This window comes from Dendropsophus ebraccatus, chromosome 14 (genome assembly GCF_027789765.1).
Source record: "Dendropsophus ebraccatus isolate aDenEbr1 chromosome 14, aDenEbr1.pat, whole genome shotgun sequence".
NCBI classification, from domain to species: Eukaryota; Metazoa; Chordata; class Amphibia; order Anura; family Hylidae; genus Dendropsophus; species Dendropsophus ebraccatus.
In genome coordinates this window covers 58,197,411-58,211,981 of record NC_091467.1, presented here as the reverse complement: position 1 = coordinate 58,211,981, position 14,571 = coordinate 58,197,411, and the positions used below count along the sequence as shown (strand labels likewise).

The window sequence follows — 14,571 nt, the reverse complement described above, 5'->3', positions numbered from 1 at the left end:
CTTATATCTGAGGCTTGTGGTTGCGTCAAATAGCGCAATAGGGCCACATATGGGGTATTTCTATAAACTGCAGAAACGGGACAATAATTATTGGGGTGCATTTCTCTGGTAATAGGTTTATAATTATGAAAAATATTGGATTACAATAAAATCTCTGCACAGAAAATTAAAATTTTCAAATTCCTTACACACTTAGCTTTTATTTCTGTGACTTCCCTAAAGGGTTAAAACACTTTCTGGATATGCTTTTGCAGAGTTTGGGGGGTGCAGTTTCTGAAATGGGGTGCTTTGTGGGGCTTTCTAACATACAGGCCCCTCAAATACACTTTAAACCTGAACAGGTCCCTAAAAATATCTGATTTTGAAATTTGACTGAAAATTTGGAAATTTGCTGCTAATGTTTTAAGGTCCCTATTGTCTAAAAAAAATGAAAGATAGTTTAATAAATGCCGCCAACATAAAGTAGACATGTTGCTAATGCTATTTAATATATAATTTATGTGGTATAACCACTTTCTGTATACGCAAAAAAGTTTCAAAGTTGGAAAAATGCATTTTTTCACATTTTTTCACATTATTTGGGATTTTTTCATAAAGATTTGTTATGAGTATCGACTCCAATTTACCAGAAATGTAAAGTACAATATGTCACAAGAAAACAATCTCAGAATCAGCCGGATAGGTAAAAGCATCCCGAAGTTATTAATGACTAAAGTGACACAGGTCATATTCATAAAATTTGTCTCTGTCATTAAGGCCATTTCAGGCTCTGTCCTTAAGGGGTTAAAGGGCTTCAGCAATAATAAGGGCTGTATTACACGGCCTGGATCACTATGTAGGCGAGTGCTGATCTGCTAGAGTGGCGCTCGCTTACTAAGGCCATACACAGCCCCATAATCTTGCAGCAAAAGGACATTGTAAGCGATGTCCATGCAGCCCTTGTAAAATAATAAACTTACATACCTCTCTGTGCTCCCTGATGTCCTGCTAGCTTTGGCCCACTCCCTGCAGTATCTGAAGTCACAGGCACTGTCCCAGTGATTGGCCTGTCACTTCTGACACTGCCGGGAGCCAGCCAAAGCTAGCTGGACATCAGGGAGCACGGAGAGGTATGTAAGTTTATTTTTATTTTTACAGATTTATCATTATTACACTTAGTAATGCGTGCCCGGCAGACAATGATTTTAGGTCAGGACCTGAAGGCACACTCAGCCGATGATTGTTGTGATAGGCTGATCGTTGTCTTTATTACATGGAGCGATGATCGGCCAAATCGCCTGATTAGACAGATTATGGCTTTGTGTAATTATGCCCTAAACCTACAGAAATGTAATTGCAAATTTGTATGTGATTTGTGAGAGTTATTCAAAGGGTTTTTCTGACCAAAAATTATTAATCTTATGTTAGGCCATCAATAGTTGATCAGCAAGGTCAAGGATTCCAGTTCTTGTACTTTATTTTTAATGCTGCAGTAACTCAACAATCAGCTGGAATAATGGTGTTGGCAAGTGTCAACATGCACTCTTAGGCCATGTTCCCAGTATGTAAGTTTCATAATAATCATTGCCATTGTAACAACGGACGTGATTACTATGGACCTTACGTAGGGCCCGATTTGGCCGATTATCGCTCAGTGGAATAGAGAAAACGATCAGCCAATGATCGTGTCATCGGCTGATCGTTTATTTAGGCCCAAACCTAAAATCATCGGTCACCCACCGCGCACCATACATTACCTAGCAGGGTTTCTACTCTGCTCCGTCTTCCTCCCCGGGTCCCAAGCTGCCAGACCACTCAGCCAATCACTGTCCAGGACATCCGCGGCCAGTCATTGGCTGAGCATTCTGACAGCTCAGTCAGGCCCCACCGAAGCTGCTGCTGCGCCGCGGGACCCGGGGAGGCAGACGGAGCAGAGGAGAAGCCCTGCTAGGTAATGTATGCTGCAAGGGCTGCAAGGGCTGCAAGGACATTTGTAACAATGTCCCTGCAGCCCTCGCTAAATGATCATTGGGCCTTGGAATAGGCCCAGTAAAGAGCGCCGATCCAGCAGATCGACGCTCGTTTACATTATTGATCGGGCCCGTGGAATAGGGGCCTTAGGCTATGTTCACACAACGTATGTGTTGTAGAAATCATCCGTGATTTATACAGCACACATGTTGTATGTGAATGCATAGAATCCCGACCAGAGTGTATACACACAGTATACACTCCATCCGGGATCACTAGCAGTGCCGCAAGAAACTCATATGTCCATTGTCTGCGGCCGCTATTCCACCGGATCCTGTTGCTTCTTGAGTTGGGACCCAAGTCATGACGTGTGAGACACGCTCAGACAGTAGGGGTCCGTAACGGGGTCCCGCCTTGGCCACTGACTAGCTGAGCGGCCCTGACATGTCATGACCCAGGTCCCAACACAGCGTTGGTACGCGGTATCAGTGCTGGAGCTGGGGAGGTAAGAGCATGGTATTTAATTCAGCCTGGGACTTACAAAAAAATCGCCCTGCCCGGAGTTGTGCTTTAACGGTCTTTTGTTGACCATAACAACCAATCAGAGCTCAACTTTCATTTTACAAGGACTTTTAAATATTTAAAAGCTGAGCTGTAATTGGTTGCTATGAGCAACAAATAACATTCTTACTGTAAGACTGCTGAGCAAATCTACCCTTTAGGGTTTCCACCATCCCAATAAAAAAATACTAGGGCCTATTTCCATTGCATAATTTTGCTATTTTGATTTACTTCTTACAACTGCTTCAAATACAGTGATCCCTCACTAAAAGGCCATCTCTTCGAGCAGTCCATCCACTTATGCAAATTTTATGGGACTGATTTTTAGTCCACCAAACATTATGCATTGTGAACATTTTCTTGAAGCCTAGCCCCCTAGAAGACCACTTTAAATTGTAATTTTGGGTGGTATTCTAAAAGAGGTTTCACAGCTTTTTAACACAAGAGTGAAAATAAAACTGAAACATAGGAAAAGCCAAAGAGAGAGGTCCACTTGTTTTTTTTAGGGACAATGGTACGCTACTGCTATAAAAGCACCAATCTGCAAAACCAATTTAAAAAAGTGTCCATATTGTGGCCACATACAAGGGATCTGTCAGCACTCCTGACCTGCAATATTTACAGTCCATCATTAAATAAAATAAAATCTCAGTTTCGTCTTTCTACAGGTGCGGGCTGTGTTTTGGCAGAGGAAGAGTAAGGTGTATTCCTTGCATTGGCCAAGGGAGAATGATTACCTTTTTACAGATGAAAATAAAATGGTAAGAACATAAGGACATTGCCAGCTCTGTTGGAATGTATCACCAATACAATTCCAGGGTATGGCTATGTTCACACAACATTTTGTACTTTGGACTTTGGGTGTGTCTTAATGGAAAGGTCCATTGAATTTAATAGTAAAAACAGAGAAAGAACGGTGACAAAAGAAAAACTGTGTATGAACAACTAATAAAAAACGTCCGCTGTTTGCAAAAGACGTCCGAAAATAATGATCATGTCCATTATTTTGATGCCCGCGGCAAAAATGTCCGTTATTCAATGCATTGTGTGCATTGGACGTCTGTCTTCCCATTGACTTCAATGCATTGCCATTGAATATGAAAATCGCCCGCCTTTTCAATATTTTTGACGTTGTGTGAACATAGCCTATATGTATATAAAAAAGTATCAGCACAGCTGTCCGTCTTCCTCTATATAATAGTCATATAGTTACAAAATAATACCACTATACAACAAACAAATATACCAATATTACCACCATACATTTTACCATCATATGAACAAAGTCACTGTACTGAGATCAGCATCATATAAACACTAAATAATACCACCACACAATGACCGCATATTACCATCCCATAGTGACTAAATAGTATCACCAATATTAACGCAACACATAGGAAAAATATTACTGCCACTGAATAAAACCCACTGTCCAACATTACCCCCACATAGTGACAGTATAGTGATTACATTGTAGTTACATCCAGTGATGCACAGGTGACGTCTTCTTCCATCAGAGTTGCTAACTTTCCCCATTCTTCTGCATTCGGTCCGGACCATCATGAAGACTTTTCTAGCCATGAATTGTCCCCCCTGCAGCATCTATTGGACAAACATTTTAGGCTCTGCATGTTTCCAGCACCCTCCCCACCTCTACACAAATACCCCATACATAGTGCCTCAAACATGAATAGTTTCTCCTATTAAAAAACTACACAGTAATTAGTCCCTTCTGTTCATCCACATTAAATACCTCCCTTTTTCCCTGACACTTAATAAGATACCTTCTGCCCCTTCAAACTATTGTAATGTCCCCTTTTTGCCCCCAAGTAGTAATAATCCCCCTCCTGTGCCCCACAAGTAATAATAATGATCCCCCCTGTGCCCCAAGCAGTAATAATTCACCAGAAATAGCAATACGCCCTCTTTTGATGCCCTAGTAGTGATAATCCCTTCTCCTGTGACCCCATGTAGTGATAATCCCCCTTCTGTGGCCAGAAATAGCAATAATCCCCTTCCTGTGCCCTCCAAGTAGTTATAATCCCCTCTCCTGTCCCCCCAAGTAGTGATAAGCCCCCATTCCATGTCCTATGCCCCCCAAGTAGTGATTTCAGTTTTTCACTTTTACATGCACTGGAGAAATAGAAAGTGGGGGTGGGGGTTTATAGGGGTGAACAATGATGATACAACAGTTTATAGGCTTTTAATCTGCCGTTTGAAGGTGAAGATACCCAGAAAAGGGTTTTCTTGCACAAACCAACCATTGGTTGATTGTAAATCCTCGCAGGCAGGGTCCTCTATCCCTATGTATCAGTCTGCCATCTGCTTTATTCATCTAACAGGTTTTGAATTTGTACTGTTTCTGTTTGTCAACCCCTATCGCTTGTACAGCGCTCTGGAATCAAGGGCACTTTAAAAATAAATAATAATAATAGTAATAATAATAATAATAATAATTATTGATGTGTGTTCCTGCAGGAAAAATCACTTTGACAAGTTTGTGTCCAATAGAAACTCAGAATTCCCTTCTGAAAAAGTTGACAAAGTGTCTGGAAAAACCATCTTCTCAGACGAGGATACATTGGTGAGACAAATTTTTCCTCCTGATGCTGACAGCATATAGACTCAACCATTCAAACCCCAACTAAAAACCCTGCCCACCGCCAGAAAATAAACACAAAGACAAGAACTTTCTTTTGCTGAGTGATGGCCGGCCACAAGCTTTAATTTCTAAAATGTAAAACACATAAATGGGTACATAGTGCCAAACTCAGGAGAGGGGTGTAGCGCTGTGCTCTCTGTCAGATTGTTACCGCACACTTGCCTTACGATCCCTCATCTGGTAAAATGCAACCAAAACAAAAAAAGAGAGTGGCAAAACCTGTTGCCTCTCTGGGTCTGAGGCGAATAAGTAGGGAGGAGGATGACGTGAGCTATTTGAGTAACTAAACGGGAGTGTCTACAGATGTGGGGAGGCCCTGATTGGGCTCTCAAACCCAAGCCCTCCTCTACTGCACCTGGTGCCCAGCAGCAGTCTGACAGTGAATGAGAGTTACTTCCAGAATCAGCAATTCTGGTGGAAAATTATGGTAGTAGCTTATAATGGGAAAGGGTAGGGGGGTGCCACATGCTGTCAGTAGGCACCCTCCCTACATTGTCGGGTGCCTTCCATGGGAAATATATATATTTATATATCTAGACCTCAGGGAGCTGCTCTGGCCTGTAATAGGCTTGTTAACAGAGACAGGACCTTTGTGAGGTACCCTCGATAGGGATTAATATTCTGAGTATACTTGAGAATGGCTCAGTATGTTTTAAAGAGCCGAAACGGTGTTCTTTTTTGTATGCATATGGCAAAAAAAATAAAATAAATTTTTTGATATTGGAGAGACGCTGGCCAACCCAGTGGAGGACTGTGCGTCTTAGTGGGGAATCTGCTGTTTCCACTAGGAGCATATTTCTAGCATTAAGTAGGATATAAAATGTATATTGTGTTAAATACACATAGCAAAGGAGTACAATTAAAAGTTAACCCCATCCAGAACATAGGAGATACCTAGCAAATTGGTGGAGTCAACTGCTGGGACTGATCATGAGAACATTACCAAGTCCAGCAATACTCTGAAGCCCCACAGAGAATAAATGGAGTGGGTACTGAGTCTGTGGATAGGATATAACTTTTAATTTTGGGATAACAATTTGAATAAGAAATTATATATTTTTGGACACTGAATATGGGCTTTTTTTTTTTTTTTTAGAATTGGCTAACAATTACGCAATAAATGGCTGTATGGGACTGTATTTTAGCATTTACCATAAGAAGGTACTATTTAGACATTGGGGTTGATTTACCGTATTTTCGACATTATAGAAAAACTTTTTATCCCCGAAAAATCTGCCTAGAAGTCAGGGGTCGTCTTATACACCGGAAAATGGTCACCGCATATGGTGGGGGCTCAAAAATGGACGCATCCCCACCGTATGTGGCGACCCCTATAAAAAACAAACGATTCAACTCACCTGTCACCCATTCCCGCCAGCTACGCGTTTCCCTTCATGTTTTCGGCGCAGGCAGTGTGATGCAGAGCCTGCTCCAGAAGTCTGCGGAGCTCTCCTGGGCAGCCGAACGTCTCATCGGAGAAGCTCTGAGTCGCTCGGCTGCTGGGAGAGCAGAGGTTTCAGGGACTTCTAGCACAGGCAGTGTCTCTGCATCACACTGCCTGTGCCGGGAACACGGCAGGAGACACGCGGCTGCCGGGAGGAGCTGCCGGAAACGGGTGACAGGTGAGTTGATTTTTTAAATTATTTTTTTCTATGTAGACCCTGCAGAGTCGGGCAATGGGGTGGGTGGTTCCTACCTCCCGCTTCACTTAACCCCTGCCTGACCGCAGCAGGGCTTCGGCTGGTAAACCCTGCTGTGCTCAGGCAGGGGTAAAATTTTCCGGCGTATAACAAATAATTATAATAATAAATTAAAACCTAATATTCCTCCCACACTAGAAGTGGCTCATGTGGCTCATGTTTAGAATGGAAAACCTGTCAAGAAATGATGGTTTGCATAATAATTATGTCAGTTATGGTATTTAAAGGACATGCCCAGGATACCCACTTTTCATTTTTTAAGCACAATATGATGGGTTTGTCAGGTTTCTGCCATTTTTGTGTCATACACCATTAGTATATAAGGACAGTACAATGGCAGGGAAAATAGACACAAGACAAACACTTTTTTGATGGAACAACATTAGTAAATCATCCCCATTATGTCAGTTTTTTATGACTGCCTGTCATTTTATGGTTCTTTACATGGGCTGCCTCTATGACATTTATGCCATTGCTCTACAACAAGATCATAGCAAACATAGTATAGTCCTGAAGTCTAAATCGTTGTGCTAAATGCTCAATATAAAATTGCTTAGTTCTATTATTTATATATCTACAAACATAGCAATATCAGCACTGCCATATCTTGGCAAATCTTGTTGAAAACATGTTTTGCTTGCAGGTCCGGCCAGTTACCGCATTCTCTGATCCATCCATTAATGAATCTTTTCGGAACATCCTTAAGGAGCATGCAAAGCTTTCTAAACATTATAAAATCCTGAGACAGGTAAATAGGCAAATTACTGCAAATAAGAACAGTTCTTTTCCATTAGAAAAAAAGAAGATTTTAATATTGCAGCTCAATACGGCCAAGGACCTGGCTGATGACTTTGCTAATTGGAGTTAGTGGTACTTGACATATTTGGTATAAATGATCATCTTGGGGCATATCAGAATTTATTCCAGTCATTGTTGTCAGTAACTGAGCCTTCTCATTCTCTCAATGTCCATCTATCACTCTCTTAGGGTACTATTACACTAAACGATATTCGGCCGATTATCGCTCCATGTAATAAATACAACGATCAGCCGATGACAACGATCATCAGCTGATCGTTGATATAGGTTCTGACCTATTTTCGTTGGGCGCTGACCGCGCACCGCTACGTGTAATAGCGGTGCGCGGCCAGCGACTGACGATATACATTACCTATCCACGTTCCAGGGCTGCTCCTGCGGTCTTCTCCCCGGGTCCCCCTCGCTCTAGTTTCTAGTTTCTAGTTGGCCTGTCAGCTGACGGTCGGCGGTCCCGGCCTGTGACTGGCTGAGCAGCCTGTCAGCTGACAGGCCGCTCTGAAGCTAGACCTGTGGAGAAGCGGACCGCAGCAGCAGCCCTGGAGCGTGGATAGGTAATGTATATAGTTAAACAAGAGCTGCAAGGACATCGGTAGCGATGTCCTTGCAGCCCTTGTTGAACGATTATCGGATCGTGTAATAGGTCCAGTAAACGAGCAATGACCTAGCAGATCGCTGCTCGTTTACAGGTATTATCGGCCCGTGTAATACCACCCTCACTGTCTATGTCATTCTCTTTCTTCTCGGTCTTCCACATTAAAGCCCCTATTAAATAGACCAATCTGGAGGAGCACGCAAGCGCCGACCTATCAGATCAGCGCCTGCTTGCTCCTTGTTACCTGTTTGTTGACAGCACTATTAAAGACGCTGACAGCCAGCAGGTCAGAGCAAGGGGTCGCAGGGGGGTCACGAAGAGGTGCGAAAGGAGCTGCCCATAGCAGGAGCCCATTTTTTTTTCAACATGTTGAAAGACAAGGATCACCCAACATTGTGCATGATTGTTTCCTTTTAACAGAAGCTATTACACCAAGCGATTATCGGCCATAACAGACGATAATTGACCAAATGCGGGCGATAATTGCTTGGTGTAATGAGGCCTTAACATTCTCTCTCCCTCAGGCTATGTTCAAACAACGTCTTTATGGGCTGTTTTACAGTCATTTGGCTGTTTCACAGACATTTCTTTGGACGTCAGTCATTTGCATAAAACGAATGCGTTTGGTGCCAAAATGACGGCCGTCCAAAAGCAAAATGACAGCGAAACAGTCAAAAAAAGCCGTTGTGTGAACATAGCCTCACACTGTCTCTCGCTTTATTACTTTCACAAACTCTCTCTCCCAAACTCACTCTCTAATTTTCACTCTTTCAAGTTCTATCTCTTAATCACTCCCTCACCTTCTAACACTCACTCTCTCTCCTACAGCATCAAAAGATCGAGTTGGTGCCTCTCTCCAAGGTGTATTATGAATGGAAAGGGGAACATGGTGCATATTATGTCTATGGAGTGGAGAACAAAGCATATTGTGACAGCTACCCTAAAAGATGTGTGATCATGTGACCAGTACAGTAAATACACCCAAGAAATGCTCAGAGGTTTCCTGTTATCTAGTCACTGATGTACAATTATTTCAAGGTGTATTATAAGACTTTTTTGATACATAAGATATTTAGCTGCACCCATCCTTTCCCCTCTCCGAAGATGCATAAAGAGTAATTTCACCCACATTTGCACCAGTAAATCTGGGCCAATGTATCTGATTCCCAATCTCTATGGCCAAGTCTTGTCTCTTATTTAATTCTCTGTTAAACCACTTTTTTTTCTTAATTTTTACTGTAATCTGACATTTAAATAAACTTTTAAACTATCCTCACACATGTTGTGTGGCTGAGGAACCTCTCTCAAAGTGATTAAATCTGTGTTTAGGTATCGCGAGTTAAAGGATTATTCCCATCTCGACTAATATAGTTATGATTTTAGTGTTTGTTTTTTTACATTTTAATGAAAAAATGTAATTTTTGGGAGATGAGCTCTAGTTTTTATTGGGGTTTTTCTGAAGTATATAAAAGGTCTTATTTTTGGAGGGAGAAGAGTAGGATGGAAGGGTCCGCATGGCATTGAAAGAGTTTACTGTCAGAAAAAATATATATATAAATATATATATATATATATATATATATATATATATATATATATATATATATATATAATGTTAGCTGTGTGCTGGTGGTGAGGGGAGCTTCTCCCCCCTGTCAGATCCTTCACATGCTGGCCAGGACACAACTTATATAGTTACACTTGTAGGACTCATCAAGTTAAAGGGATTGTTCAACAATCAGCAAAAAAAAAAAAATTGCTGGTGTTGTGTCCAAGGCTTATGTTACTATCCCTGCCATATTGTCTTTTTTTTTAGCTGCTGTGGAGCTGTTCCCTACCATCCATATTATCTTCACTTCCTGTTTTATATTGTGTTTGCCTGTGAGGTGTAAAACTACTGAAGCCAGCTTTCTTTGTGTGTCCTTTTGTCCCCTTTATAGATGGCTCCTCATCGTTCTACAAACTACACATCTGTATTGGCCCCTTTACACCCTAGTTTAGTGGGTAGCCCCATAGATGGCCCCATGTGCATCTCCTAGAAAGCCCTCCCCTGTGTAGTCCCCCTATAGTATATGTGTGGTGTACTGTGTGACGCCACTACTGTGGTGGTTGATCGAAGTATAGGTCGGCCAGATGGTAGGTTGGGTACACAGGTATGGAGGCACACCTGCTTTGATTTTAGAGTGGGATACTTATCACGGTGGTCCAGAGTGGAGTTGTGACCCACCCGGACTATCAGTACCGCCACCCACAGAAAGGGGAGATGACTCAAGGATGTGGTATCTACAGTGTAGGTGCTTGGGTGATAATCACTGAGTCCTGTTAGCATAAATAAATCTTCTTTACCATAGAAATACTTAGTACAATAGCTGATAACAGACTGTAGACTTGATAAGACAGGAGCTGTGCTGAGGATCTTTAGTGTAACAGAGCAGTTTAGAGGAGTTTGTGCTGATAGTCCAGAACAGTGGGGAGAAGTTTAGACTGCAGGTTTAGAGTAAAGGAGAGAAGTAGGTTGTGAGAGTCCCAACCCAAGTAGTAATGTGCTCTGCCGGAACTTTAAAAGAAGTAGAAGTAGTAGAATACTGAAGACTTAAAAATAGACGTTTACTTGTGCCTGTGTTTTGACCTTTGTCGCTAAAACACCTTTTGCCCACCAGTGTAGGGTGACCTGTCCCGCGAGGGTGACAAGCCCCAGATCTTGTTACCTAGGTTGAGCAGAGTGGCCAAGATTTTCTGGTTACACCCACGCTGCGATATAAAGTATGTAGGCTTCTAGCAACTTTGCTCTATCCGGATCAGTTCCTTTGGTTATCAGGATACTGTCCTGCACCTTTAGACTTGTTCTCGAAGTGGATTGGGGTTTCTCTGACTTGTCCTCTCCCTTGAGTAGCTTAACATTGCATAGTTTGTGGAAATGCTGCTTTCAAGAAGAAGGTGTCTAAGTCTCTCATCTGTGTCTGATCTACTCAGCAACCAGAGTAAGACTACTGACTAGTTCTGGAGTGGGGACCTGGCAAAGGGCTCAGGGCCCAGCTGGACCACGACAGGGACCAACTTGTTCTGCATCCTCTCTACTCAACAACCAAACTAAGACTATTCACTAAACTGTGTGTATGCTTCCTCTTTCCATGTGACAACCTTCTACAGGTGGTGTAATATCCCCTGCGAGTGGTGGAGAAGATAAGCATAGAAGAAAATAGCTCAGAAATAGCTCAGAGATAGGTAGAGAAGAAGAGAAGCTCCTCATTGGTGTACAAATCACAATAAACAATAACCCTTTGGTTACCTGCAGCTGTACAAAACATAAGTACATTTACAATCAACAGTGTCATCTTGTGGCAAAACTTAGGTGCTGCTTCATTGCCACAGTTTACTTGAGTACAGACTTTTGCGAAGGGTGTAACAATAAGTAACACCTGTGGTGGGACACCACAGATGACCTCCATTGTGCATCCCCTAAAGTATATGCCCCCCTCTCTGTAGCCCCTCCTTATAGATCGCCCCTCTGTGTAGTCCACTATAGTACATGCCCCTCACTGTGCATCCCCTATTGTATACACAACCCCTGTGTAGTCCCCCTTTAGATGGCCCATTTGTTGTCCCCCTCTGTGTATCCCCTATAGCAGTGCTTCTCAAACTTTTTCAGTTCGGGCCTCAGCAACCAAACCACAGTGTTGCTCGGGCCTCACCATTGGTGGACGCCGAAGCCAGAAGTGAAATAGAGTTAAAAGATTATCAGGGTCAGGGATGTAAGGGCAGGGAGCAGAGGGCAGAGATAAGGGGGCAGGGATGTAAGGGCAGGGAGCAGAGGGCAGAGATGTGGGGGCAGGGAGCAGAGATGTGGGGGCAGGGAGCAGAGGGCAGAGATAAGGGGGCAGGGATGTAAGGGCAGCGATGTAAGGGAAGGGAGCAGAGGGCAGAGATGTGGGGGCAGGGAGAAGAGGGCAGAGATGTGGGGGCAGGGAGCAGAGGGCAGAGATGTGGGGGCAGGGAGCAGAGGGCAGAGATAAGGGGGCAGGTATTTAAGGGCAGGGAGCAGAGGGCAGAGATGTGGGGGCAGGGGGCAGAGATGTGTGGGCAGGGAGCAGAGGGCAGATATGTGGAGGTAGGGAGCAGAGGGCAGAGATGTGGGGGCAGGGAGCAGAGGGCAGAGATGTGGGGGCAGGGAGCAGAGGGCAGAGATAAGGGGCCAGAGGGCAGAGATGTGGGCACAGGGAGCAGAGGGTAGAGATGTGGGCACAGGGAGCAGAGGGCAGAGATATGGGAACAGAGGGCAGAGATGTGGGCACAGGGTGCAGAGGGCAGAGATGTGGGCACAGGGAGCAGAGGGCAGAGATGTGGGCACAGGGAGCAGAGTGCAGAGATGTGGGCACAGGGCAGGGATGTGGGCAGAGGGCAGGGATGTGGGCACAGGGAGCAGAGGGCAGAGATGTGGGCAGAGGGCAGAGATGTGGGCACAGGGAGCAGAGGGCAGGGATGTGGGCAGAGGGCAGGGATGTGGGCAGAGGGCAGGGATGTAAGCAGAGGGCAGGGATGTGGGCAGAGGGAGCAGAGGGCAGGGATGTGGGCAGAGGGCAGGGATGTGGGCAGAGGGCAGGGATGTGGGCACAGGGCAGAGATGTGGGCACAGGGAGCAGAGGGCAGGGATGTAGGCAGAGGGCAGGGATGTGGGCAGAGGGCAGGGATGTGAGCAGAGGGCAGGGATGTGGGCAGAGGGAGCAGAGGGCAGGGATGTGGGCAGGGGGCAGGGATGTGGGCAGAGGGCAGGGATGTGGGCACAGGGAGCAGAGGGCAGGGATGTGGGAAGAGGGCAGGGATGTGGGCAGAGGGCAGGGATGTGAGCAGAGGGCAGGGATGTGGGCAGAGGGCAGGGATGTGGGCAGAGGGAGCAGAGGGCAGGGATGTGGGCACAGGGAGCAGAGGGCAGGGATGTGGGCACAGGGCAGGGATGTGGGCACAGGGAGCAGAGATGTGGGCAGAGGGCAGAGATGTGGGCACAGGGAGCAGAGGGCAGGGATGTAGGCAGAGGGCAGGGATGTGGGCACAGGGAGCAGAGGGCAGGGATGTAGGCAGAGGGCAGGGATGTGGGCAGAGGGCAGGGATGTGAGCAGAGGGCAGGGATGTGGGCAGAGGGCAGGGATGTGAGCAGAGGGCAGGGATGTGGGCAGAGGGAGCAGAGGGCAGGGATGTGGGCACAGGGAGCAGAGGGCAGGGATGTGGGCAGAGGGCAGGGATGTGGGCACAGGGAGCAGAGATGTGGGCAGAGGGCAGAGATGTGGGCACAGGGAGCAGAGGGCAGGGATGTAGGCAGAGGGCAGGGATGTGGGCACAGGGAGCAGAGGGCAGGGATGTAGGCAGAGGGCAGGGATGTGGGCAGAGGGCAGGGATGTGGGCAGAGGGAGCAGAGGGCAGGGATGTGGGCAGAGGGAGCAGAGGGCAGGGATGTGGGCAGAGGGCAGAGATGTGGGCACAGGGAGCAGAGGGCAGGGATGTGGGCAGGGGGCAGGGATGTGGGCAGAGGGCAGGGATGTGTGAGGTGTGTGTGTCTGCACACATCCCTTGCTCTCACCGCTGGACCTGAGAAGTTTGAGGCTTGTCAGAGCTGAGGGGAGGGGGGAATTTGTTGAGAGCTTATTTAAGGTGGAACAGACAGCCTGAACCTCGGCCACCAGAAAGATTAACCTTTACTGCTGGCCGAGGTTCAGGCTACCTTAACAAATCCCCCTCTCCTCTGCTCAGGGAAGCTCTCAGCTGACAAGCCTCCATTCCGTGTGCACACTCAGGCCGTCAGGAAGTGCAGCCGCCAGCCTGAGAGTGTGCTTACATGAATATGCACGGAGGAACAGTGATGGGGACTCTGACAGAGCCGGGCGGGCATCAGTCACTGCTCACAGCCTGCTGTTTGGCTACAGTCCCGCGCCTCACCAACCTGTGACCCTCACACTTTGAGAAGCGCTGCCCTATAATATAGCCCCCCCCCCCCCCCCCCCCGTGTAGTTCACTTATAAATGCCCCCTCTGTGTAGTGCCCCTTATATTTGGCCCCCTATGTGTAGTTTCTTATATATGGTCCCTCTGTGTAGTCTCCCTTACAGATGGCCCTCATCTGTGTATTCCCTCTTATAGGTGGTCCCCCTCTGTGTATTCCCTCTTATAAATGCCCCGCCCTCTGTGTATCTCTTGTTATAGATGGCTCCCCCCTGTGTATTCCCTCTTAGAGATACCCTGTCTTTTGTCCTCCTCTGTCCCCCTTATAGTTGCCTTCTCATCTTGTCGCCCTAT

The 14,571-nt window shown here is 45.8% G+C and overlaps 1 protein-coding gene across 1 annotated transcript in view; it reads left to right on the top strand.

Moving 5' to 3' along the window:
* The window catches only part of LOC138771885 (protein SSUH2 homolog), a 28,559-nt gene extending 19,030 nt beyond the window's left edge, over positions 1-9,529 (top strand). The window contains exons 8-11 of the mRNA XM_069951887.1: positions 3,180-3,272; positions 4,993-5,098; positions 7,520-7,624; positions 9,116-9,529. Coding sequence (XP_069807988.1) covers positions 3,180-3,272; positions 4,993-5,098; positions 7,520-7,624; positions 9,116-9,250 — 439 coding nt within the window. The 3' untranslated portion in view covers positions 9,251-9,529. The remainder of the gene's footprint in view (positions 1-3,179; positions 3,273-4,992; positions 5,099-7,519; positions 7,625-9,115) is intronic.
* The last annotated feature ends 5,042 nt before the right edge of the window (positions 9,530-14,571 follow it).